The following is a 23,756-nucleotide window of genomic DNA, read 5'->3' on the forward strand; positions in this document are numbered from 1 at the left end:
GATATTTGGAATTTAATACGAGGAGAGTTTAACTCAGTGTTTAAATAACAGTGACATCAAGTCTTGTAAAACACTTACTGTTTGGAACATAAAACTCATCATGGGTTATTATTGGACTTACAGCATTGTAAGGCTTTGATTTGCGGATGAATCATTTGTATTTTTTTCCAAAAGCGCTGGAATTTTTGTCCTCTAATTTACTGGTGCCATGGTTAGAAATGCCCAGAGGAGAATCCCACTGTCTCACATTTTTTTAGTATCAGAATGTTTGGAACATGTGTAGCTTGGGAGGTTTTTGTCCAATGTTTAGTTCAGGGACTGTGAAAGGAAAGATTTGGTTAAAATTGATAGGATGGCTAATCAACATGCAGTGAAGGAGTGTGAAGATGTTGTGAAGATGTCAAATATATAAGAAGCATAAAGTAAAACAGGATAACTAACCCTAAAAAACATATTTCATATTTAAAAAAAACAGAACTAAAATACCACAAATCCACCATGAGAGTAAAAATGTATGAGATCAATGCACTGAAGCTAGGCCATAAATGTGACCTGTGATACATTTTACGTCTGTAAGAGCCTGTTAGATGTCATGGAGGCCTTCTTCAAAACAAGCGCCGCCAATAAAGAGAGGACGCTCCACCCTAAGTGTCTCTTCCAGTCCTCTCTCTTTGGGATGGTAGTAACATCACATATGGAAGACATCACGCTGTTACACAGCAACTCCTCACCAAGCACTAATAACAGTGTGGCTATGGGTTTAATAAAAAGGAATGGAACGAATTATGGCCCCATCCTTAGTCAGGGCCATCATGTACTGCAGTGCATTAGTGTGGCCTCGGCAGCCAGAACAGACCAGCAGAGATTGGGAGGGGGAGATGGGCGGGTGGTGGGGGGGCTTCGACTGGGAAGGACCAAGCTTCCCAGCAATAACCAGTTAGGCTCTTGGGGTTCAGTGCTGCGGTATAGAGCGGGAACACACAGAGAGTCTGTGGGCAGCGCAGAGACGAGCTCTGGCAGGGGTAATGGGACATCATCAACAGTCTGACAAAGGTTAAACTGAAATGTAGCTCTTAGCGTAAGTATAATCAGGAAGACTCCGTTTCCCATCATTCACCATTTATCCCTATCCGCTTCCTAATCTTTCTCCCTCTATCCCTCACTCCTCTGCTCCCCCTCTCTTCCGCTCTCTTAATAGAAAGCACCTCCCTCACCAATCAGCTGTGGCTTTCCATCCCTCTCCTGACCAATCACAGTTTAGCACGAAATTTAAAAGTCTCCATCTCCTCTCCAGCTTTCCTCTGATTGAACCCGGCAACCCTCCTCCACCCCAAGCACCACCAGATCCATGCCAGTTAAGGCCTATCTCCTGCCCTCCAGCTCTCCACCACCACCAGGTCTAGACCCTGGGGGGATCTTCTGATCCAGCGGCCTCTCCTCTTGCGTTTTCCCCCCTTTTCGGATGTGGTCTTCACGACGGGGTCTAGGACGCCAATGCACATTCAAACTTTGTACTTAATAAATCTTTCTCATTCAGTTCGCTGAGCCTCTCATGATTGGATTGTGATTAAAGCGGGAGTAAAGCTGTCACGCTCTGCTACATAAGTGAAATAATGAGTGTCTGTGAGAATAAGAGGGGGGGAAGCAAAGCTAGCTAAGAGACATAATGCACTGAAGGCAGGTGATTGATTTACATTTGACAAAGGTGGACTTGTAAACAAATCACGCAATATTTACACCCATGTTTATCATAATCATACTCCTCTTCTTTGCCTTTGCAGGCTGCTGCTTTCATTACCTAATGATGGGTGTGTGTGTGTGTGTGTGTTGAAATTTTGAGTGATACACTGCAGTGATGTCTCACCTCTCACATGAATATCGGCTGCACATTGCATCGCCTTTTGAAAGCTTGTGTTAATGAGACGCAGGCTTGAATGAGAGATGTTACAGCAGGACAGGAGCTGAGCAGCTGATAGTGAAAGTGGGTGCTCTGTCTTCATGGGTGGGCAGACCTGGACCTTAACCCTTGCCTCTGTATGCAGTGACATGTCTGTCCTTAGATCAGCTGCCACTACAGGAGGTGACAGGTTGGTTCAGACCTACAGCACGGAGGGAATCCTAATGGCTCCATCAAGACAAGTGCACCGTCTGTTTTGTTAGGCTTCATCCTCTGAATCTGACCTATGCTTTGCTGTTTCAGGTCTGTGATTAAGTCTGCTAAGGCAGACGACTTATATTTGCACTGCGACTGTCTGGGCTTTTCGGGGGTTATTCCCGGGGCTTTAAATTCAGCATTCTTGCTTCTGTCTTTAGTATTTTACTGTATTTGGTCACCTGATACTGACCTCCATGCCAGCTCACATGCCGTCCTGCCTTTAAAACCTCGTCTGTTTTATTGCGCCTACACACACGTCTGTTATATTTGGATTAGAAGACACCAGCTCGCCTGATTTGCTCACTCTCGCTCTGTTTTTGGGACATTTATTTTGACCTCTAAGTCGTTTTCCCCTTTACTGTCAGTGACGTTATACTGTGGACCACCAGAGTTGGACTTCTGGTATTCCACTCTGGCCTTGGGTTACCTACAGTATATGTAAGATACATTTCATAGAGGGATTTTTGGTGAAAGGGTTGGCAGCTGTATTGGTTAACCCACTGTATGGATAATACAATGACACATAAAAGGAATACTTACATAGAGAAAGGGACATTTTCCTCATTTGTAAACACCTCTTTCTTATATAAGAAGAATCTTTCATGACTTAATGCCAATGCAGCCTTAATAGTAACAACATGTGTAATTGATTTCCTTTAGGCTTCATGGCTGCTCCTGTGTGTCTGACTACTAAACCCCATCGAGCTGCATCCTGCATGGAGCGTGGCTGCAAAGGTATGTCAAACTGGCCAAGGATACATTTGTGTTGTAAAAAGATATATTAACTCGGGCATGCATGCACGCACGAACGGCTATGAGGAAGACACACACACACACACACATACATGGAAAATCACATACAGCTGCTTAATATCCTTGTAATTGTGGCTCCATCAATATCATATTACCTGTTCCTTTAGCTGCCTATTGATCAAGGCTGCAGTGACTGTTCCTGCGCTGGTTATGATGTGCTCTATTACCTGTATGTTAGTGTCGGCCTCTCAGATCAGGGTGGTAGGGATGGACTGTGTGTCACAGAGGCGGACAGGCAGGGGGGTGGGGGGGATTATGGTTTGTCCATTGATCTCGGAGCATGTGAAGTGCCTCTGTCTCAGATGGACACTTTATAGCACATGGTGCACGTTACAAAGGCCCAGGCAGGATGTATGGCTTAAATTTTAAGCAGTATAGATTTTTAAAGGCTGATAATAAAAGTGATGGATTCGTAGTTAAGAATGGATTCAATTCTAACATTTAGTGTGTCTTAAACTGCCCATTACAATGCCAGAAACAACACTGATTATAGCTGTGTGCTCATTCACTATTCATATCACAATAAACACTCAAAGAGTTGGCAATAAATTGAGATTTTAGAGATCATTATTGTGTTCCATCCCTGACATTAATTCCTGCATCTAGCAAAACAAATTGCATTATGCATTCACTACACCAGATTACTACAGCCAGTCACAAGGCTTAACTTTTAATGATATTTTGAATGCCCATGCTTGTTTTATTGTTTTTTGAAAGGTCAGGTTAGGTTATATTTTTTATTTATTACATGCCTGAATAAAATTTTCCAACATCACCAGCTTTCTGTGTTTTGACTATGAGAGTTATCAGTAATATCCCAGAAGTCATTTTTTACCATTGAAAATGTTCCTTCCTCATACTCTGAGTGCTATTTGCATTCATTCAAATTAATGGATATGTAATTTTATATTTCAGTTTTTTTTCTTAAACCATTATGATGTCTGAGCTCCTTCATCAGACAGAAATAGCATAATAAATGGTTGGAGAACAATATTACATGTTAAGGTAGATGAGGAGTAATCATGACTATGTTGTCAGTGCATCAACATCATGTAATTTTTACTGATGATATAAATTGTGAATGATAACCACAGCTGCTTGTAGTTACAGATGGAGATCCTCTATCTCAGCTTCTATGTTTGAGATGTTAAAGATGGAAAAATGTGTGTGGCCAAAGGCTTCTATTTTCCTTGGGCTGGCTCGGCTCATTTCTTTTGCCGGTATTGAAGGCCTGACCTGGAACCTGCACTCTCTGCCTCTGTCTCCATCTCCAAGCCTGCTCACACATTCTCCTTCACCATTGGTCCATCTTTCCTTTCTCTTTATCTCTTTGGCCCCTCTGCAGCAATGTGTCTGTAAGTCTCTGTGTTTCTCAAGTGTGTGACCTACTACTTTTTGAACACTGACCATAAATCTCTGACCTCCTTGCAGCCTCTGAGTTAAGCACTCTGATATTAAATAATGAGACTTGGGGAGGTGATCTGGTTCTCTGTCAGCCCCCTGGAGGGATGAGATGTGATATTGTTCCAATCTCTGCCTCTAAAGTGGGAATTAACTGTAGCCTGGCTCCCAGCAGTACACAACATGAGGACACTGGTTTCATTTTGTTTGAGTAATCACAGGAGATAATAAAGCTTAACGATCTTGTCTCATACCAACAGATAATATTTGCTTAGAGCTACTGTTAAAAAAACAGTGACTCAGCACATAAGCTATACTGACAAATACACAGAAAAAGCATGTATGGTGGCCCTGAATGGCCAAAAAGCTCTCTATCTTATTTTGTCTACGATTTTTCATCTTTAATTGTAAATACTATTTATAAATAATTGATAAATTAGTTTTTTTCCCTGATGCTTGTTACATACATTTGGTCACTTTTAAAAAGGATTTTTTAAATTGAAATTAATCAATCAATAAATCAATACAAATATGTATAAATATAAATACTTCCTGAGACAAGTTAAGTCTATGATATAATTCATAACATAACTTTTAGTCTTGCTCCACCAGCATCTTGGTCCAACCTTAGGTAAAGTTTGCTTCATAATATACAGCAATAAATAAACTATTGAAAAAACTAAACAACAGCAGCAATAGCATTGAGAAGCAGGTCTAATAAGAAGGTATTTTTTTGTTTCCATATGACCATGTGTTTCTGTTTTTCTTCTCAGCATCGTCCCCCAAGCTGCTGAAAGATGATCAGGTCCCCGAAGACGTTCTCTGTATCCTCTGTGGGAGAAAGAGGAAACTCCATCTGACCTAAGAGAGCCTTCACAGAGAGACTCCAGTGTACAAGAGGAGACTTGACTCCCCAGACATCTGTTATGTGGAATGGCATCTAATTTACCTTTTGGTGCAGAGAGAAAAACAAAGGATGGGAGAGAGAGGTGGAGGGGAAGTATAGAATTAACCATGGGAATGGGAGGTCTGTATGTGTTAGAGTCCACCTCTGCTGTACACATCCTAAAAGCCTCATTTTTATTTTTATGGCCATTTTGCTTATCTCTGTTGCTAAGATCAGAAACAGACGAGCACACAGCACCAGTTGTTTTAATGCAAATTGCACTGTGCGTACTGAGTGACTGAAGGAAAGTCTGTGAAGTAAACCTGAGCGAGCAGACTGCTGGTTTGTCTGCAGAGAACAGGACCCAGAAACAGCTGGGTAACAGAAGGTCACTAACATAGTGACACATGGATACAGCAGGCTAACTATAGGAGAGAAAAAGTGAGCGGGGGGTTATTTGTGATTCTTTTATCTGTTTTTTTAAAGAATATAATTCATTTAATTATTGTATCATATACATGAAATAGCCAGGTTTTAAAACAAAAAAAAAATTTCTTGTATAATGAGAACATTCTTATCCCATACTACTTGCATTCTATTTTTATCTGGCATACAATGCTAAGATTTAATTAGATTCATTTACAAACCACACTTTCATAAACAATTTATAGCCACAGCATCAACAATAACTGTATATCCCCAGAAGATTTCCTAATCTGTCACTTAGAATTTGCCCATTTCAGAAGCTTGATATGCACTTTAAGGATCAAAGGTCATCCATAGATACCCACTGAGAGGTCAGCTTCATTAGGTGTTAATGATCCTCCCTGAGGGCAAGTTGTGGGCTCCCTTTTCCTAACTCAGCGCCTTTTTCATATTAAAAGACAACCTGTTCTTTAACATTGTTTATGAATAATGTTAAACACATATAAAAAAAACAGATACAATCTCTGCCTTCTTCCTTTCTAAACACACTAATGGACTGGAAACCATCTTGAATCTGGATCGACACATAAAACCTCATTGGACTGGCTCTGCTGAACATATGGTGGAATCAATGTGAGGGTCCATTCATTAAGCAAACTGTCATCAGGAGGCCATTTAAAGGCAAAATTGTACATACAGTATCCCCACTGATTTGTCATTAACATGCATCTCGTCTTTGTTCCTCCCTTGATCTGCTAATTAGAGAGGAAACATTGGGCGCACATTTTCTCTGCCGTGCTGGTGGAATGCGGCTTTTGCAGCCAAAGCCCAAGTGTTTGCTCCTAATTTGAGGCTCACTCGTCAAAGGGGAGAAGGCCTCATATTAAACCAATCACAGGCTATATGACTTGGCATTCGTTCAGGCAGTTATGATAAACAGACAACAGCAGGAGGAAGGGTCTGAGGGATTTGATTCCAGAGCTTGATTCCAGTTCCCTATTTGAGCTGACCAAGATCTTGTGAGCAGGGTCCGAGCTAGATTCAGCTAATTAAGTCACTAAAACTGAAACTGTATGTTGTTTATTTGGCTCACAGACATATAGACCGTCCCAAAAACATAGAAACAGTATAATTAGCACTGACGACAAAAGTGTCACACACATTGTGCTACATGTTAATAAGGGCTATTTGAGAGTCAAGGTGTCAGACTCAGGTATGTCTGGCTGACAGCACATTCTCCCTCTTCCATACTTTAAGGTCAAAGGGCAACAAATGACTCCTCTATCAAATGACCACCAGGATACACACCCACCATCACTCCAACAGGCAGTTGTTCCATTAAATCTATGCGTTAATTCATCTTATATTACCATAGTGACACTCACAATCTGGCCAAATATAAGGTATCATACATAATTATGTCACATTAAAGGTTCCTCCTCACTAGAATGGTCAATTTAGCTCAGCCATTCACAGATTATGAGTCCATTACGCATAACAGATTCATCTCTTTCTACTCATCAGTCTAAAAATAACCTTCTGTGTATAAAGGTCAAATGACCATAAGTAACCCTGGTGGAATGCACTTTGGACTCTGACCTATCTGTGCCGGCCGGAGAGCCGATCCTGACCTCCACAGAGGAGAGCGTGGTGCAGACCAGAGCAGCAGTTGATTAAGTCACATCAGGAGAGAGAGGAGATGTTGTTTGTGGGTCATTAAAAAGGGAAATGTAGACAGTGGATGGTCACTGTGTGGTTGGGAACAGAGCTGGGTTGTTTTCAGTTTGGGTACTCAAAACAAATCCGGGCATTCTAGGCATTCTACTGATTATTCAGTGGGTTTTTAGAATGCAACAGTGGCAGGATTTGGTCGGCCCATAGAGGAGCGTAAACAGCTTGAAGCAACAAGATTTTATAGGAGACAAGTGTCATTCTGGTTTAGTTAGTATGAAATTTAACCACACATACTAAGAATGCAAGATCAGAGAGGATATGCATGCAGCTACATGGCTGCCTGGCTATAGTGCTGTGATTACTAAAAGCTTCCCTCCCCCATCCTCCTGCTGTTCAATGCCTGCTCTGGAAGCAGGTTGGCAGACTGGCAGGCAGTCCTGAGCAAGGATACTTGACCTCCTCTTTGAGGGTCACCAGTCACTTTCAGGATCTGAAGGGGTGACATTCGCTCATCCATTCTGATATCCGGGTGTTGGTCTAATCCATGTGTGTTTGAATCCCATGTACCCGCAGTGGAGCCAGACACTCACATGGACCATTGACAGGAGGAGCCATTGTGCGAGAGACAGAGAAATGTATCAGGAATGGAGCCAGGGCTTTTTTTTTGGGATAAAGGCCCTGCTTTGCAGACCTGTAGCTGAACCATCTTGTTTTGCATATCAATACCTTTAGGCTTGAATAACTTCAGTCAGCTGATGAATGAGAGATTTGGTGCTATCTCGGGTCTCAGGGCTCTCTGGTGCAGGGACAGACATAAAGGAAACTTTTCACCAGTGGGAAAACTTGTCGACATAGCTGGCTGCTTCCCTTAAAGCTCTCCTCACCCATGAATGGGGTTGTGTGACTTGAAGATATTCTATAACTGGAGAGTATGCAGGCTGTAAAATGAACACCAAACACCTGTCACATTTAGTTAAATAAATGTGACGGTTCATTTTTAAGTGAAAGTTGTGTGTTAACAAACAAATAGTGTGACATAGAAAGCAGCTGCATATAAATATGAAAGTTAAATGTAGTAAAACCAAAATACACTGAAACCTCTGCTGGTCTGAATCAAAATTAAATAAGACATTGAACAGTTGCATAAATAATGAAATAGATGGATGTGGCAGAAGAAACACATTGACTGTGTGTAGCTCTGCAATGATTAAAGGCATAACCCTGTGCAGACTCCACCCCCCCCTCTTCTTGTGTATTTGTGTGCAGGCCCTGTATCGATTACAGATGTATGGAAGACATATCAGGTGTTAAATAATATTTTACAAATGTATGATAGCGACCCATGCTCGACCCCAAAGTTAAATCAAAATGACAGTGGGACATTGGCACCTATAAGCACATATCCCCACGACCTATAAACTAAACAGGCAGGTATTGATCTGTACCATCTCCCTTCAGTGGAGGTCTCAAGGGTTGAGGATGCAATATTAATGGATCGGGAAGGGGGGGTTGTTGTATGTCCGCTTGTGTCTGTGTGTATGCATCCTCACCTTACTAGCTCATGCAGGCCGACTCCATTAACCGGCACGGCCGTAGAGTGGTCAGCAGTTTATAGTGCCCAGGCTCACAGGTCAAGGGAGAGAGAAGGGGTCAAAGATTGCCGCCCCCAAAAGGTCTCCAATCATCCCGCTGAATTGATTGCTTACACATCAGAAAAACCACTGTCCCGGGTTAACTTCAAATTTAGCACCCGGATGCCTGCAGTCATCTGACCCCTCCATCATAGTTCAAGGAGTCCCTGCACTCTACAGCAGCCTTTGCTTCCTTCTTAGATCAGTTCCACCATGTTCAAAATGACACTATAGCTCAGCCCTACATAAAAGCAAGAGTTAAAGTTAAAGCTAAGTTTTAAATTAATGTGTAGAGAGGTATCACAATTATGTGAATTCCCAAAGCCTAAAAAGTGTACGTTAGCATGTTGAAGCCCACTGCAATCTGTATAACTGCATATTAAATGTTTGGGAAATTGTGTTATAGAAATATTTCTTGCAGCAATTAGTGGCATTGGAATCTGATTTGTCTTCTATTCTTAGATGATTTTTCCAAGGGACATGGCTAAAGGAAGCCAAACTTTAGAAATGAAGCTCTAACTGTGACTTCTGGTCTATATTCCTTATCCATTTAAAAATGATTATTCTCCATTTTTTAAAGAGATTATGACTTGATGTTATGAATAGATAAAGATTAAATAAACACTCATTTTCATATAAATGAACGTCAGCTTTTCTCTTTGCACAAACACAGTAGTGATTAATTACATTTTCTTTTCTAATGATTCTGTGTCTGGTTGGTCTCTTCCAGGAAAAATATCATCTGCCCAACAGATGTACTGTATGTTGTATTCCTGGCAGCAGAACTGTTTGGAATAAATACAAAGAGGATAAATGCTGACAGCTTTTTCAGAAATGACCCCGAAACATGTTGAATAAAAAGATTTATCAGAATTTTCCAGCAGAATTTCAAATACAAAAAAGTCTCACAGAAAAAAAAAACAACAAAAAACATTTTCAAAATTAGCTTGTCTCCTTATAAATTATATTTATTCTTTTAGAAATATACAGTTGCATGTACGTGCCGTTTATGGAAGCGAGTGTTAAGTGAAGTAGAAAACAAGCTTTGCATTGTTGACATAAATTACAGCAAATTTAAAGCACATACTGGACCATGTTTTACATTTCTCCCATCCTCGCTAAAATGACAGAGTCTGCAATAAAATAATAATAATAAAAATGCTGCATACACTGTACATTTATCCAAAGGTGGCAGATGTGAAACATCTAAACAATAAACTTGTTCCACAGTAACATTTTTTGTGCTTGTGCATAATTGTCCGTTTCCTTGTCATCACTTGGTGTAGCTGTAACAATGTTGGCTCCTCTGGCTTTGGGTAGCATTGACTGTTTTTTCTGGTGTTATGTGAAAGTTTTTTTTTATTTTATTTTTACAGGAATGAGAGCTAAACCCACACCTGACACTTGTGGTGCCAGGTCCAAAGCTTAAGTAAATACACAGTGTACTTTAGACTGACTCTTCTCTCACGCTTGTTTAGCTTTGCTTGCAAACGTGGCTTAAAGAATTAAAGCTCTCACAAACTTTGGTAGCATGGCTGTTGTTAACTCTTGGGGGAAGGTGTGTGTTTGTGTGTGTGTGTTGGCGGTGGTAGCTTTGGAAATGAAAGGCATATTCTGCACAGTTGAAACTTTGGTGACAGTATAACACATGGTATCTGTTTGGGTTTGGTTGTTGGTCAGATAAGAGCTTTGGTGAGTAGCCGTTCAGTCCCAGCCAAAATTGTGGCCAGTCATTTGATAGAACTTGAAATTAAAGGGCCTGTAGAAGTCTCTGAGCCTGAGCAGGACCTCAGAGGGTATCTGGGGATGGGGCCTGCCCTTTGACTTCCCCAGGCAGCGTGGCCTGCTGCTCCCCTCCGGCTTCTTCAGGCAAGGGAAACCTTTGGTCTGGTTGAAGTAGAAGTGCTTATCTGTGACCACGCGTTTGAGCCCGAGAAAGTCTTGCACCCGTCCCATCTCGCCTGCAGGGTCTGTCACCAGGCGTTCGCCGCTAACAAAGAGGAAGCGTGAAAGCGGGAAGTAGCGCAGCCAGTTCTCGAGATGCTTGGCGTAGATGCCGATGCGCACGGCGCTCCATGACGTGTCGATGAGGCCTGTGGTGGCATTACGGAAGGCGAGGTTCTGGAAGGATGGGAGCCCGGGAGACTTGGAAAGAGTCTGTGTGTAATCAGAAACAGCCCGGGTCACAGGGTCCCGCACAACCACGATGAGCTTGGTGTGGCGGCTCATGGAGAAGACGCGGCGAGGGGCTTCTTTAGTGATGAAGTAACTCGGAGTCTTCTCCATGGTGATCTGACCCTCCAGAGTACGAGGCATCAGGTTCCTGCACAGATATAATGAAGCTGCCATTAACAAAATATTCCAGGAGTATAAACCCACACATGCTAAACATGATAAAAGATGTTACATTCCCATAATATTCTTAGCATATTCCTTTGATGACACCTCACTTGCCTTGGGGCCTTTTTGATTTGACTTTGTAATTAGAGGGATAAATCTGTGATTAGAGGGAGATAAACACGACATTAGCTGCTGGCATTGATGGAGTGACCGTGTCAGAGCAGACTGGGAGTTTGTGAGCAGCTTCTGTAGGAAAAACCATGCGGCTATATTAACCTCAGAAAAGTAATTTCCTCTCATCCGCTGCCTCCTCCTAAACAAGCTCATAACTGCTCTCAGTCTGTTCTTTTTGCGCTGGGAGAGAGAGCCATGCTGGACTGGAATAATGGCCACATTATTGTCATACCACCAGTATTTGTAGTCCGACAGCAAAATTGGATTACTGTCACTATATTTCATGCATTGTTTTGCGCCCCTGTGTGCACTGAAAGCTAATTCTTTTAACATAAGATGGTAGAGTGTACTGTACTTTATATCAGTGTTGCCGGGTATTAGTGTGCTGTTTGAACATGAACTTGGTCTTATTGCAAATGTCAATGAGGAGCCTATGCGCACATTGTTAGCATAAATATATAACAATCCTAGGGTTGTAAACTCTTTAATGTATCAACCATTTTGGGTGCCATTATCGTTTGACTAATCCTACATGTGTTTTCGCCCATCCTGGTTATTGCTTTTGGCCGTCTGCTTGCTATTATCATCAGTGGTTGAAGTATTCTAGGCACCCGTTGGCTCTTAGCTGCCCTCTTCCTCTTGATCTTCACTCCTACTTAGATGAGTCAGAGACTAAGAGGATGTAGTGTAGTACCTCAGAAAGTTCAACAAACCCCTGACCAAAGCCTGTGTTTGACTGAGAGTCTTCATAACGTGCCAGAGCAGACTGTATATAAATCGAGGGAAAGGGGAGGGAAAGGAAAACCTATTTGTCTCGTGTCGTTTATTTCATTCAAATGCTACCGTAACGCTAAAATGGAATCTAATAACCTCTGTCGTGAACAATATTTTTTTGCCAACTTTCCTCTCCTGTAAAAACAACAAAAAAAAAATACTCATTGAGTTTAAAGAGAAGATTTAAATCACAGACTCCAGTTCGTGCTATAGAAATCCAAGCAGTGGAGAATGGCAGTGTTGCAAATGTGAAAGATCCCTCAGCTAATTTCCATGCTTCCCCTTCCATGCTCAGCAGGCATGTGGTGGTGGTTGGGTCGGAGTCTTCGTGGTTGGTCTGTAAGTGAAGGGGCTTATGGGGCTCTGGTGTGTGGTGATGGAGCCGACTCCATTTCTGTCTCTCTCTGATCCAACACACACACTCGGCTCCAAGTCCGGCATGTCCCCTGGCATGAAGCTATGAGGGTAACACCAAATACACAACTTATGGTATTCATAAAAAAATCCTTGAGTTCTATTACAGTGCTGGGGCAAAAAACAAAGTCAAGAGAAAATACCAAAGGGAGAAAAGTTTAGAAAAACAATGCTGTTTCTATGGCTCCTCTCTGTGTTGGGACGTATTACAATGAGCTCTTTAAGCCAACGCATAAGCTACAACCTATTACTCTGAAGCCAGTATTCTGAGCCTCAATCACAGGATTATTTCTGGTCACCACATGATGTGAGTGGCAATATAGTTTTTATGGATCCTGGTCCAAATGTCTCATTTGGATCCCAGGAAAGTTTAACAACTCCTGCCTTTGAGAGGAAATTCCACCCTTGGATACTCAAAAATCAATCTGTGAGGTATTTTGTGGTAAGTGTGTGTTGTTATGGTGCATCCATTTCTCCTCCTTAATCTACCTGTGTTTCCTACATGTCCTTACTCCCACCAAAGAACATGCGTGAGCAATTACATATTTCCAGTAGAGTAAAGGGGAGAGTTGCATCCTTTAATTAACATAGTTTTGGCTGCGATGCATTTGAGCCCCCTTAATATTTCTGTCACAGAAGTCTGCTGCTGCTTTCAGGATGAATTTCTCCCTGTGCGGCCTTTAAACCGAGATGCAGTGGAAAAACTACATTAGTATCATCTATATTTAATCCTAAGGTATACAACACGTAGGAATGTGGTGCAGATAAATAGTTTTTCTCTGTTTGGATGTCAGCAGAGGTGCCAGCTGTTAGGTGTTTTTTCGTGAGTGCGTCTATTGCACTAAATGGATGTTTAATTTCACGCAGTTGTTAGGCTAATGGAAGCTGAGGAGTCCCATTCGTGGCTTAAAGAGGCTTCTATTGACAACATGTTTACATTTAAGTCCACTAGCCCGTAATCTCAGAAGCTCCACAGTGATGGAGGACCGAGGGACGAAAGGAGAGTAAGGAGGAGAAGAGTGGGCCAAATTATGGAATGAGAGGTTAAAGTACAGATGGTAGGAGGGAAAACAGCAGCAACTCAAGAAGGCACGAAATCCTCTCATTAAACTGGAGTCGCTATTCAGACGCGTCTAATCTCCCTCTCTCGCATAAAGATAAAAACACTGGCTTTGTTCTCTTTTCTTTGATAGCTGCTGAACAGCATTTAGAGAAGCCTAGCGACCTGGCGTTTGTTTTCATCACACCTCTATTAGCATATGGAGGAGGAATGCGGTTTGGTTTGTAAGTGCGCAGATGTGCATTTATCATTGCATACAAATGTGTCCAGGCGCTCTCGCGCACACATTTAGCTGTGGTCTGTGTGGGTGGCCTGAGGTTTATTAGTGCCCGTTTAAAGGACTGCAGACACGTAGGCTACTGTTTATCACCAGAAAAACGAGGACACATAAATGAGCGTTGTGTGTTCAGGAGACGAGCAGGAGATAAAGCAGATTATTTCAAAATGCTGTTTTCCATCCCTGCTCTACAAGCCAAGTTGAGGCATTTAGCCAAAACTGAGTTAATACCAGAAATGTGACATTTTTACAGCATAAAAGGTGATTATTCCACAGAAATATGCAATTTCCATGAAATGCAGAATCTGCAGAATGGAGCTGAAAAACCGAGCCAGACGGTGCGGTCTGGCTTGGTAAAATCTGGATTTGCCGACCCACTTACTTCAATACAGAGAGAGCTTTATCAAGGTTTAGGTTAGGTAGTGTTGAGATAGCTGGTATGTTGCATATTGCACATAATCTAATGAAAGATCCTTTGGAGAAACAAACATATGCCGTTTTAATAAGATGTTTGTTTCTGGTGTGCTGGTAGCAGACACTTAATCCTAATTCTGCAGATGTCTATGGATGCTCTCATTCATCCAGGTCATGGTCATGTCCAAGAGGCAACTCCACCAAGTGTCTCTGCAGAAGAGACAACTCTTGGACACACTTAAATCTGCAGAGTTTACCATGGCTGCTAAAGCTAAGCTGAGCTGTTAAAGCTAAGTTGCATTGGCCCTGACAGCTTTTCCTCCACAGTTAAAGGGGCATTTCAGTGATTTAATACATTTTGTTGTAGTTCCTAAGAATCAAGAGGGCTGCTTGGGTCACATGTAAAACTGTTTAGTTAAAAAGAACTTTTAAAAAATGATGGTGAGGACAAAAATAATAGGAAATTTTGGATCAAATTGATAGATAGGCTATTAATTTAAGATAATGATCAAAGTACACACTATAGTATGACTAGCAGAACAAACAGAATTAATAACAGAACTTTCCTCTTTTGTCTTTGCAGCATTAAAACCTCTCTCTCTGTTTCTGTGTATCTGTGCTTTAAAGGAGCGGTTCAAAAGGGCACCTGCAGGTAGTGTAAACACAGCAGCTATTATCGCTTTTCCAGAGGGAAGCATAGACTTTGTGCATTTTTCTTTGTTTATGCACAACCCATCTTACTCTCTCCTTCTCCTATGACACACACATAAACATGCGCACACAGTAACCATCTCAACATGCTCTGCACAGGATGGATCCACATCTGGGAGCAATGAAGTTCTTAGTTTGTGTGTGTGTATGTGTGTGTGTACACGGCGGAGATGAGGGAAGTGTTTCTGTGTTAGGAAGTTTCCCTCTGGTCCCGGGTGTTTGGAGCTCTGAAAGCTGTGATCCGTACCGGCTCTGCTGGGCCTAAGGCCAGACCCCGGGACCCTCTTAATCCCCATCAGCCTACACTGCACGGAAATGGACTCCTGCACCCTGAAGGTCAGCGGCAGATGGTTGTGATTCAGAGGGCGAGACCACCGGGGGGATCACGGGGGATCATGTAATGCAACATGTCATCATGTGCAGAGTTTCCTTTCCCTATCCCTCCATGTCTCTGTGCCTCACTTCGCCTCCTTTCTCCACTGACTCCTGATCTTTCTCCGACTACTTCAAAGCGTCCTATTGGCCTCTGCAGTATCCTTCCTAGTGAGAATGTTATGAATGTACTTGACATGTGTGAAGGAATTTTAAAACACACTGACATCCCTAAACCACTACAGAGGGACGTATAAAGACAGACACAGTTTGCCTGCGTGTGTTCAAAGGTCTGTTAAGGCTGCTTCGCGGAGGCAGAGGTTTGTCATTACTGTTGGCAAGTACAGGGCTGAGGAGTATCTGTGGGCTGATTAGAAGTCAGTGAGGGCTGTAAGCAACTCAATAAAAGAGGAGGTAAAGTAGTGCTTCTCTTTGTGTCTGTTGGAGTTGGGCCATTACATTAGTTGGATGATGTTTCTGGCAATTTTTTTTAGCTTATGCTAAATGTATCCAAAACACAGAAACTTAAGACAGTTTCTTCTTTTTACAGGTAGTCAAATTACTGGTTGTCAGACAGCCAGAGTTGGATTTTAGGGCTAAAGCAATTAATTACAAGTAACTGTATCTGGTTTTCTTTTTTTGTATCTAAGTGCAGTTTAAGAGACAGATCTGAGATTTAAGAATGAGAAAAAGTACCAGCTTTGAAAGGGTTTCAGCAGTCTGCATGGAATTCACTGTAAGACTGTTAAAGGCCACTTAAATACCACAGAGAATGCAATTTAATAAAAAAAAATACAGTAAAAGAAGAAGCCATAATAACGGCCTACATGTATTTATTTATTGACATTTCTATGGCATTTCTGTTAGTGTTTCCCAGCTGGATGGATGGGATGGAACATGTAACAAAAACTTTTTTAAAAAAAGGTTTTAGGAATGACAAGAGTCAACATCTTGCAAAGTCCATAATAATTAAATCCCTCAGAGAAAACAATAAGGCTGCTACTCATTTTTATGGTCAAAGAAAAAAAAGTCCTTATGATGTATTTATGAATGTAATAACGTTATTGACATTCATATGTTTTTTGTTAGTACTCCCCAATGGGATGTGTAATATCTAAACATTTCTGGGTGTAATGATTAATTAATAATGACACAGAAACATCTCCTGATCCACATTTTTTTGTTTAGCTCTATGTGAGGAAAGAATCAAGACCTCCTCCACATTATCTCTCCAAACCCTGTGCACACACACACACACACACACACAAAACATGTGTGTGGCAGACTATTACCCACTCTAAAGGTTGCTGTCTGGCCGACACAACAGGGTGGTGACGGGTATTTCAGCCGAGGAGGTTTGCATCACTGGGGTAGGTCGGTAAGGAAAGAGCTGAAAAATGCGTCTAGCTGAGGGGAAAAACAGAGGCGTAGCAGCTAATAGACACATCTCAAGGCCTGAGAGCGGTGAGTGAGTGAGAAGTGGTCAGTCAGAGATTCCTCTGAGAAACCAAGACAGCCCTAATGACAGAGGAAGTGTATTTCTGTGTGAATGCTTGTGTGAATTTCAACAAAGCCGTTGGTTTGACACCAGCAACACTGAAGCCTGACTGTATTGTACTTAATTACTCATGTCACATTTGATATTTTGGGAAATGTTCCTATCCAGTTCAGCCAGCTAAGCTTTCCTTTTGAAGCATCACCACTAAACTGACCATAGTGGTTGATTTGTGAGCTTATTTAAACAGCTTGTGTTCATCTCCGATGGTAATGTGAATAAGTACCCACTACCCAGGGTGGTACTTATCACCATGTTAGGTAATATAATGGTAGGGAAGCTTTCGCAGACGAGAGAAGTTTACCTCACTAAACAGGTCGAACCATATTCTTTATTTTATACTTGACCTATTCTGCTGTTTATGTGTGAGAGCATGTTGAAACTGAAACCCTCACAAGTATAAGTGTAGTACCAGTGTGTGTGTGTGTCACTGATTGCTCCCACCCTTTTGGACTTATCAAATGGGAAAATCTGCAGTTGTGTTCCTGTTGGCCCCACAGTGGCCTACTTGTGTGGCTTTATCTGTGAGCGACCAGGGGCCTCCGGGGCCCCGCCCTGCCTTCATCAAATCTCCTGAACACAGGATGGAGGGAGGGAGAGGCAGACAGACAGATAGATAGGCTGGGTGACGAGGCTACAGATTACAAAAGGGTGCTTCCTGTCAGTGGCATCCTGACCCCAGTGATGTCATAAGATCCAAGTAATGGTTACATAATTAGGCGGGTGGTAAGATGATGTGAGGAGTTGGGAACGGATAGATAGATAGATAGATAGATAGATAGATAGATAGATAGATAGATAGATAGATAGATAGATAGATAGATAGATAGATAGATAGATAGCGTCAGCCTGGTTAAAGATTAAACCAGTGACAACATGTAATGTTTAGCCTCCTATCTGACATGCTTCCACTAATTAAACAGCTCTTAAACATAAACACACACCTCCGCAACACTTGTAATTGACTCAATATGGACTTTGGCTCGTCTGGCAACTCCCCGGATCCCAACCAATAAGAGCACTCGATACTGTCCGATCCTGAAAAGGCCACTTCCGAGCAGTTTCAGCCTACATCCTTGTGGTTTCTCAGCTCATTGTTACCAGCATCTTAAGCCGAAAAAACGGAAATCACTGCTGGCAGAGGCCCGGCTTTTACAACTGGAAACAGTCTATTCAGCGGTCTGCTATTAGTGCCATCTATCAGGCTGTAGAGGGTGGACTCTGCAAGCCTTGGCTACGTTCACGAAACCCATCAAACATGCAGGACATGGTAGAATTTGGATGGGCATGAAGTAGGAGCTGCTGTTGGTTTCCAGATTTCCGCCCATCACCGTGTCTTGTTTGATGTTATGCTTGTCCTCGAGTTCAGCTCCAGCGCTCTGTGCCAGAGTTTCAGGCATAATTAACCTAATTTCCTCTCAAAACCAGCACACACATCACCAACAATCAACCAGTTATTCTAAGTGGGTTAAGTCAAACCAACAGGAGGTTTGTAGGAAGGTTTTACAGCTGACAAAGGAAGGTGTGTTCCTCTGTGTGACTCTCAGTGTGGCTGCAGGTTCTCATGACCTCCCACCCTGTCAGGCAGTCAGACATTAAACAGAGATGGACACCAGTGAGGGGGGCATGGCCACACAAGTACACAAACACTGTGAATAATTACCTGCCTCTCTAAACTGAACAGGAAGGGTGAACTGGGTGCAAGTTTGTGGATTTAACTTAAAAAAATACAGTATGAAGAACAATTTCTGACATATATGTGAAATATTAAATGCCACAGCAGTTTGTTTACATATTTTATATATATACTTGAAGCACACTGATCAAAGGCTAACAGCTTGTGCAAAGGAAGAAGAACAAATCCACAGTCTGGCTGGAAATAACATGAAATTTGATGTGACTACAAGAAATAAAAATAGGATTATTATGATGTCGTGCATTCGACACGGCAGCTAATCAGTCATCCTGGTCTTGCAGATCTCTCTATCAATTCTGTCTGAAGAAGCAGATATTGTGGGGAAAGGAAAGTTTTAGCGTTTTCACTCTGACAGTCGGGATTTTACAGCCAATGGGAGAGAGGAACACAACGAACTTTCTCTTTCTGATTGAAATGTGCTGAGTTTCATGTTTTCCCCCACTGATCCCTTCATTGTTCATCTCTCAGCAGTCATTTGATTCTATTACTTCAGACTGGATGAGACACAACATGCTGGGAGAGGAAAAGTCGAGCGGTGATGAGCTGTCAAAAAGACAAACAAAAAACTGATGGCTGAGTGGCACTGGGCCTTCATATTTAAAACCTATTCAAATAACAACTGATCAAGACATGTTTGATTATAGTTTGTCCACCTTAATCTACATGATGTATTCAATCCGACTGATTCTAGCAGAACATGTTGTGTAGAGTTGCTTGTGTTCATGGCTGCTTCTTCTTACACTGATCTGGCTTCAGATACTCCCAAAGCACCGAACCCTGTCTTCTGCACAAAGCCCTCTTTCTTCCTGCAAGATCTATGCATTTAATAGTCTTTCAGATTCATCACTGAAAGCCACCACCACCACCAAAAAACCTTTGTTAGTCTGAAAAACACTCTCTGCAGCTTCCAAGAATGTTGAGCAGAGAGGAATTCACCCGGAGAATCCCCTGTGATTGGTAGACAAGTCTAACAGGAAATAAAACCTGGACATTCCTGTCTAGGTTGTGTATCTGGATCGAAATATACACACAGTAAGATGATGATGAGAAAAATAAGGGCCTCTACAAGGAAAGAAAAAACACTGAGGAGACATAAAGACGGAGTGGCTTGAACAGGAGCAATCCACATTACACTGTTTGAGTGACCCGAACAAGCCAATAAATCCACTCCAGCCACACTCTGACTGTAGGGTATAAATGTCAGCGGTGGGTGGCAGTAACAGCTTCTTGTCAGCAAGATTGAATATTCAGAAGTTAATTCATTTCTGCTGCAACAGCGTGATAAAGGTGGAGAGAAGAAAATCAATAGAAAGAACCTATTTTAGGTGATCGATACGGGGAAACGACATTTATATCTGCGGGATATTTATTGTGGCAAGAAAAAAAGCAGAGGAGTTGCTTGAGAAGAAGAAGAGGGCGAATGGACTTCAGGTAGAGCTGAATGACTATGAGCTCACACACACACACACACACACACTCACACAAACACACACTTGCACACCATGGCTGTCTAATCCTCATTCTACACCACAAAACCACAGAATCATTTCCAAAGGATGGCAAAGCCAAGGCTTTTCCACATATAAGCATTTTTTCTCAAACAATTTGCCAAATGCTTCCTTTAAGGATGTCCATGTGTTTTACTTGGTTACTAAATGAAGGCAGGGTCCAAGGCTCTCTCTCTCTGTCTCTCTCCCCCTCAAAGACACAGACTTTGAAATGAAGAGTTCTGTCAAAGAATAAATGTTTAAGGGATGTTTTCCAGCCTTGGTTTTCAGATGATTTTGTTGGCTTCACATACTACACTTGTGTTTCAAATTGATATATGTGAATCACTGAGTATTTAATGTGTAATTACACTAAATGAATACATTATATTTGGGAGAATGGACGCAGAAAGAGGAGGAAGAATACGCATATTCATATGAATATATGCATAGAAACTTCTTTATAGTGCACGCCACAGCCCCTAGACACGATAAGTGTCTATACTATGACACTTAAGGTGTGTATGCTCTCATTGTGGATCAGTGAGGGGGCGGTGTTGACTAATGCCACATAAGGCCTTGTTTAACTGAAACCTGGGGGCCTAATCCATCTCAGGGCCTTCGTAGCGTATGTCCCTGAGCTGTCCATGTTAATGTCTGACCTGTCATTACACCGGTCCAATTCACACAGTGTTGACATGAGCTGTCAGCGGGATTAGTATGGAGCAAAAACACGCGTTTCATTATGTTTTTAAAAGAGAGGAGTAAAAAAAAACGTGGAGAGTTTTACGTCAAGACTACAAAGTAAGGTCAGGCTCCTATCAGTAAAAAGCAGTCAAATAAACAGAGAAAGGTTAGCGGCCGCCTCACCTTTAATCCCAGCCACCGCTGCTGCCTCATCAGCAAGATAAACAGTGCAATAGACTCCACCTGCAGTCTGTGATCTTTAACTCCAAACTCAGATAACTCTGATGACACTAGTCTTTATAATGACTTATATTAGTATTTTCAGGCTTACTAAAACATTTTTACACATTTTTTCTCAGACAAGAATATTAATAGAGGGGACTAAATCATTTGCTTTTATGTTGCATTTTTGTTTTTTTCTGTGTTGTCTAAGAAGACATCCGGGTAAAGAAAGAAGCCAGTGATTACGACGTGATACATATAGTTCTGCCTTTAGTCTCTTAAACTCAACACAGATGAGCAACGTGCTTGAATGGAGACTCATTCATTCCACTCAGAAGTTACCAACAGACATTCGAGTCAGTATGTGACAAAGAAAAGAGGACAGATAGTAATGCTTTGTTTTTTTTGTTTTTTTTTGGGGGGGGGGGGTAAACCTATAAAATTGGTAGCATGTCCCTATAAAGTATCAATTTGATCATCTTAAAGTTTATAGATTAATGACAATCAATGTGAAGATATCACAAATCAGGATTAGCATTTTCCTCCTCCTCTTTAAACCTATGCTAAGACAGCAAACTAACACTTGTGCACACACTTTGTTGTCACTGTTCCACCTGAGCCTTGCAGTGATCTGATCGTTACCCGGTTATAAGCTATTGATCTCTCCATCTGTGTTCTTCTCTTACTGGACATTTTTCTAACACACCTCTCTATCAGATCCAACTTCAGAGCTATATATTCTTCCTCTGTCCCAAGACCAAAATATAGATATTTAATGAACATTATGGGTGTTGTAATGTATCTCTAGAATTGACTGTAGCCTATACACTGTAGCACCACTATCCACAACAACCCATCCTCCCTCTGTGTGATCAAGGGCTCCTCATGAGAAAGGCTCTCAGGGGAGCAGCACGGACACTTAAGGAAGCAGCGTGTCAGCTCAATAAACAGCAATTTATTGGCAGGGGACTGAATACGCTGCCATCCTTGGAAGCTATCAGCAGAGCATCTTATTGGTGCTGAGGGATATTAATGAGGAGAGGAGAGGAGAGGAGAGGAGAGGAGAGGAGAGGAGAGAAGAACAAGCTTGCCACATGCATCCAGAAAGTTTACATGGCAAATTTACAAGAAAACCAAACCAGTCCAGATTATATGTGGGCCCTTTTGGGGTTTTGATTCCCCTGCATGTTCTGTTAAGGATTCAATGTTCACCAACATCTAATAGTAATCTGCGAAAACACAGGAGGCCTCTCACCTAAACTCTACATTTAAGTGTTTCTGTTATTCCAGTGCGCACATACAAATTCTAACCAAAACGAAACCAAAAATGGAGTTTGTATTTAATTGGTCAAAGAAGGAAAGAGCTTTACCTGTACCATTCCAGACCCTTGTCGTAGAAGCGGTCAAAGAAGTGCGGTTCAGCGCCCACGGCTCTTACGTCCGGGTGGATGCGCAGGAACTCCAGCAGAGCCCTAGTGCCACCCTTTTTCACCCCGATTATGATGGCCTGGGGGAACTTTTTGCTCCCGAAATTATTAGCTATGGAAATATTATTGGATGATGCATCACCGTGCGACAGCTCCCGGACAAACGAGACTGGGGACGCGTTAAACGCGCCGAGCTGTTCCAAACTCTGTCCGTCATTTAAGGTCATTTTGTTTTGGAGATTATTTCGTTGGTCATATACAGGCCGGGGGAGGGAGTCACAGTATCCGTTGAGGCAGTAAAAGAGGTAAGTGAAGAGAATGATCATGGTAAAGAAGACGGAGAGCTTGGACTGCACCTTCAGGTGTCCAAAGTTAAACGCAGCTCTCCATTTACTACATCCCATGGGTCGCAATCCTCAGGACACAACGCAGGGAACGTGCCATGTCAAGTGACTTCATACTGCTCGCTTTAAAAGCTACTCAAACTGAGAACACTTTTAAAAAAAGCACCGTGCCACAACAGCAAGTGGCGCAAATCGTGCCCACCGCGCGTCATGACGCTCCATATGTTGCTCTTAAATCCGCAGCTCACTGGCACTTTGTCTGTCTCGGAATTCAAAGCGTGAAAAGCAACATTTCTTAAATAATTCAAGTCCCGGTCCAGACTGTGAATTTCCGTGGCGCAGCGCTCCGTGCCTTTCTGTGCGCTCCTGTGGTTCTCTGGCAGCGCTCTATAGAAAACCCTCCACACACCCCCTTCCCGTGTGACCGCCAAATCCACGCCCTGTTTAGCAAAAACACGCCCCTTCCATCCTCTGCTCGTGCCACTCTAAAATAGCAGCGAAATTAATTAAAAGGCGCAACGCACGCTCTCCAAGTAACTTTCATATCACATTATTTTGAAAGCAATTTTACAGAAATATGGTAGTTAGTCTAATTGTATTTAATGCGCTGGACGAGGAGGGGAATGATGAAGAGGGGATATTAGTTTGTGATTGTGGACCTGGAAAACAATTTCCCTTCATTTCCGATTTAAATCACCGTTTGGAAACCTGGACTGAGCTTCAGGTAACTTCTCGGTCAGACCTGGGGCCACCTGCTGTCTGCTGGCCAGCCTGACCACACACCCTTATGGTGCCAGCCATGACACAGACTTTTAA

General features: G+C 42.2%; 1 protein-coding gene across 1 annotated transcript; it reads right to left on the reverse strand.

The window, feature by feature from the left end:
* Nucleotides 1-9,896: 9,896 nt before the first annotated feature.
* LOC114451443 (heparan sulfate glucosamine 3-O-sulfotransferase 6-like) lies at nt 9,897-23,313 on the reverse strand. The gene is made up of 2 exons (XM_028430041.1): nt 22,540-23,313; nt 9,897-11,309 (listed from the first exon to the last, which is right to left on the reverse strand). The coding sequence occupies exons 1-2, from the start codon at nt 22,998-23,000 to the stop codon at nt 10,691-10,693; spliced, it is 1,080 nt and encodes a 359-aa protein (XP_028285842.1). The 5' UTR covers nt 23,001-23,313; the 3' UTR covers nt 9,897-10,690.
* Between the last annotated feature and the right edge of the window lie 443 nt (nt 23,314-23,756).

Source organism: Parambassis ranga, chromosome 19 (assembly GCF_900634625.1).
Source record: "Parambassis ranga chromosome 19, fParRan2.1, whole genome shotgun sequence".
NCBI lineage: Eukaryota > Metazoa > Chordata > Actinopteri > Ambassidae > Parambassis > Parambassis ranga.

Excerpts from the sequence above, each read along its gene's own strand:
- LOC114451443 (XM_028430041.1), bottom strand. The coding sequence starts at position 23,000 with ATGGGATGTAGTAAATGGAGAGCTGCGTTTAACTTTGGACACCTGAAG. Across the intron at positions 11,310-22,539 it reads AAGGGTCTGGAATGGTACAG|GAACCTGATGCCTCGTACTC; the intron begins GTAAAGCTCTTT and ends ATATCTGTGCAG.